At 39.8% G+C, this 2,484-nt stretch overlaps 1 protein-coding gene across 1 annotated transcript; it reads left to right on the top strand.

Annotated features, from left to right (window-relative positions):
- The first annotated feature begins 415 nt into the window (after positions 1-415).
- On the top strand, positions 416-1,585 carry LOC122610295. The gene has a single exon (XM_043783291.1). It carries the CDS (start codon positions 416-418, stop codon positions 1,583-1,585), a length of 1,170 nt encoding a protein of 389 aa, XP_043639226.1.
- Positions 1,586-2,484: the final 899 nt, after the last annotated feature.

The following is a 2,484-nucleotide window of genomic DNA, read 5'->3' as shown; positions in this document are numbered from 1 at the left end:
GGTCTTAAGAGATTCATGGAAAGGTGTAAGAATCATATGAATAGGGAAAATAAAGCTCGATGTCCGTGTAAACGTTGTAATAATGGTCATTGGTTTCCTCTTAGAACAATAGAAAGCCACATACATAATTATGGTTTTTCCACACGTTACGAAACGTGGAAGTATCACGGTGAATTAGTTGTTAAGTCACCAGTAGTTCCAGTCATACCTCAAACGATAGACTCCATGCATGATTTCATCGCCGATGTTCGTCAGGAGAATGTTCGTCAGGAGAATGTCCCCCAAGAGGACAACTCTAACGATGAGCCAATGGACACAACAGATGCACCTATTTCTTCACATGCGCCTAATGCTGCAAATGATGAACTTGCCAAATTACTAAAACTTGTCGAGACCGACCTACAGTTATGAAGGGATGAACGCGTTAGATTTCTTGGCACAACTGAGTCATGTGAAGGCAATCAATAAATGGACTGATACGTCGCTCGATCAATTGCTAGAATTGCTTAAAGGTGCATTTCCGCTTGCTAGACTCCCACCTTCAACCTATGAAACCAAGAAGATAATGAAAAAGGTTGGGCTAGGATACAGATCGATTCATGTTTGTAAGAACGATTGTTGTTTATTTTGGGGGAAAGATAACCAAGATCCGCAACATTGTCCCAAATGTAAAGCAAGCAGATGGAAGGATGCAAACACTAAGGGGAAGAAAGTTGCCAACAAGGTTATGCGTTACTTTCCATTAATTCCCAGACTAAAGCGTATTTATAGCTCAAGATACACTGCAAAAGATATGACATGGCATGCCACAGGGCGTTGCACGGAAGATGGTAAGCTACGTCACCCAGTGGATGGTACATCATGGAAAGACTTCGATTCAATGTATCCTGCTTTTGCTGCTGAACCTCAAAATGTTAGATTAGGGTTAGCAGCCGACAGTTTCAATCCATTTGGCAACATGAGTACTTCTTATAGCATGTGGCCAGTTATATTGACAACATATAATACGCCGCCTTGGTTATGTATGAAAGAGACTTCATTCATGTTGACATTGTTGATTCCCGTTCCCAAATCACCTGGGACAGATATTGATGTCTTTTTGAGGCCATTGGTTGCTGAATTGAAAACTCTTTGGTCGGATGGAGTCGTAACAAAAGATGTTGTCGCTAACAGCTTCTTCACAATGCGTGCAATGCTTTTATGGACCATCAATGATTTCCCTGCTCGTAGTAGTTTGTCTGGTTGGAGTGGCCAAGGTTACATGGCATGCCCAACATGTAATAAAGACACTCCATCTGAACCTGTCATTGGAAAAATTGAATATGTTGGTCATAGGATATATTTAGACAAGAATCATAAATGGAGGAAGGACAAGTCATTTAATGGTAAGTGGGAGACTAGAGATCCTCCTGGAAGAATAACCAATGATCAAATATGGGAAAAACTTAGTAATTTGCCTCCCCGTATTCCTGGTAAACATGTTGGTAAGAAGAGAAAACGTGACCCAAAGCTTGAATTTAATTGGTCCAAACGCTCTATCTTCTTCGAGCTTGAATATTGGTCTTTTAGTTCAACTAAAGCATAATTTGGATTTCATGCATATCGAAAAAAATGTTTGTGAGAGTTTGTTGAATACGATGATGATGCACAAGGATAAATCCAAAGACACCGATAAGGCTAGAAGGGTGCTACAAAAATGGAACATTCGGCCTCAGTTATGGCTTATAGATAACGGTCGTGATGGTTTTGGCTCAAACTTTAAGGGAGTAAAACTACCTGATGGTTTTGGCTCAAACTTTAAGCATAAGGTAACTGATAATGATACCCAAATAACGGGGATGAAGTCTCATGATCATCATATAATGATGCAGCGATTGCTTCCGATTGGTGCACGTGCGTACTTGGATAAAAACATTTCAACACCAATAATTGAGGTGTGCCAATTTTTTAAGCAACTTTGTGCTCTGAACTTGATGTCGTCCGACATGGAAGATGCAAAGGATAAATTGATTAAAATCTTGTGTTCTCTCGAGCAAATATTTCCTCCGTCATTTTTTGACATAATGATTCATTTGGTTATGCATTTTCCCGAGGAGGCCATTCAAGGTGGTCCTGTTTACATGAGGTGGATGTATCCATTTGAAAGATACATGAAAAAGCTAAAGAATTATGTCAGAAATAAGGCTAGGCCTGAGGGTTCTATCGCGGAGGGGTATGTTGCAAAGGAAGCCATAACTTTTGTTTCAAGGTATCTTAAAGGTGTACCGACAAGGTTTAATCGACCAGAAAGAAACGAGGATGCCCTGTAATAACATGATTTCAGCTCTGGATTCGATCTCAACAATGGCGTTTCAAGTGTGTGTGTTCTTGGTGTGTTTAGTGTGTGTGATTTTTAGAGAGAGAGAGAAGAGACGATCTTCATATATATATGTATGAAAATTGATGAAAGGCTTATTGGTTGTTCTGATTTCTAATGTATTGAGG

Source organism: Erigeron canadensis, chromosome 8 (genome assembly GCF_010389155.1).
Source record: "Erigeron canadensis isolate Cc75 chromosome 8, C_canadensis_v1, whole genome shotgun sequence".
Taxonomy (NCBI): Eukaryota; Viridiplantae; Streptophyta; class Magnoliopsida; order Asterales; family Asteraceae; genus Erigeron; species Erigeron canadensis.
Note: the sequence above shows the minus strand (reverse complement) of the source record. Positions and strands in the feature narration are given on the sequence as shown.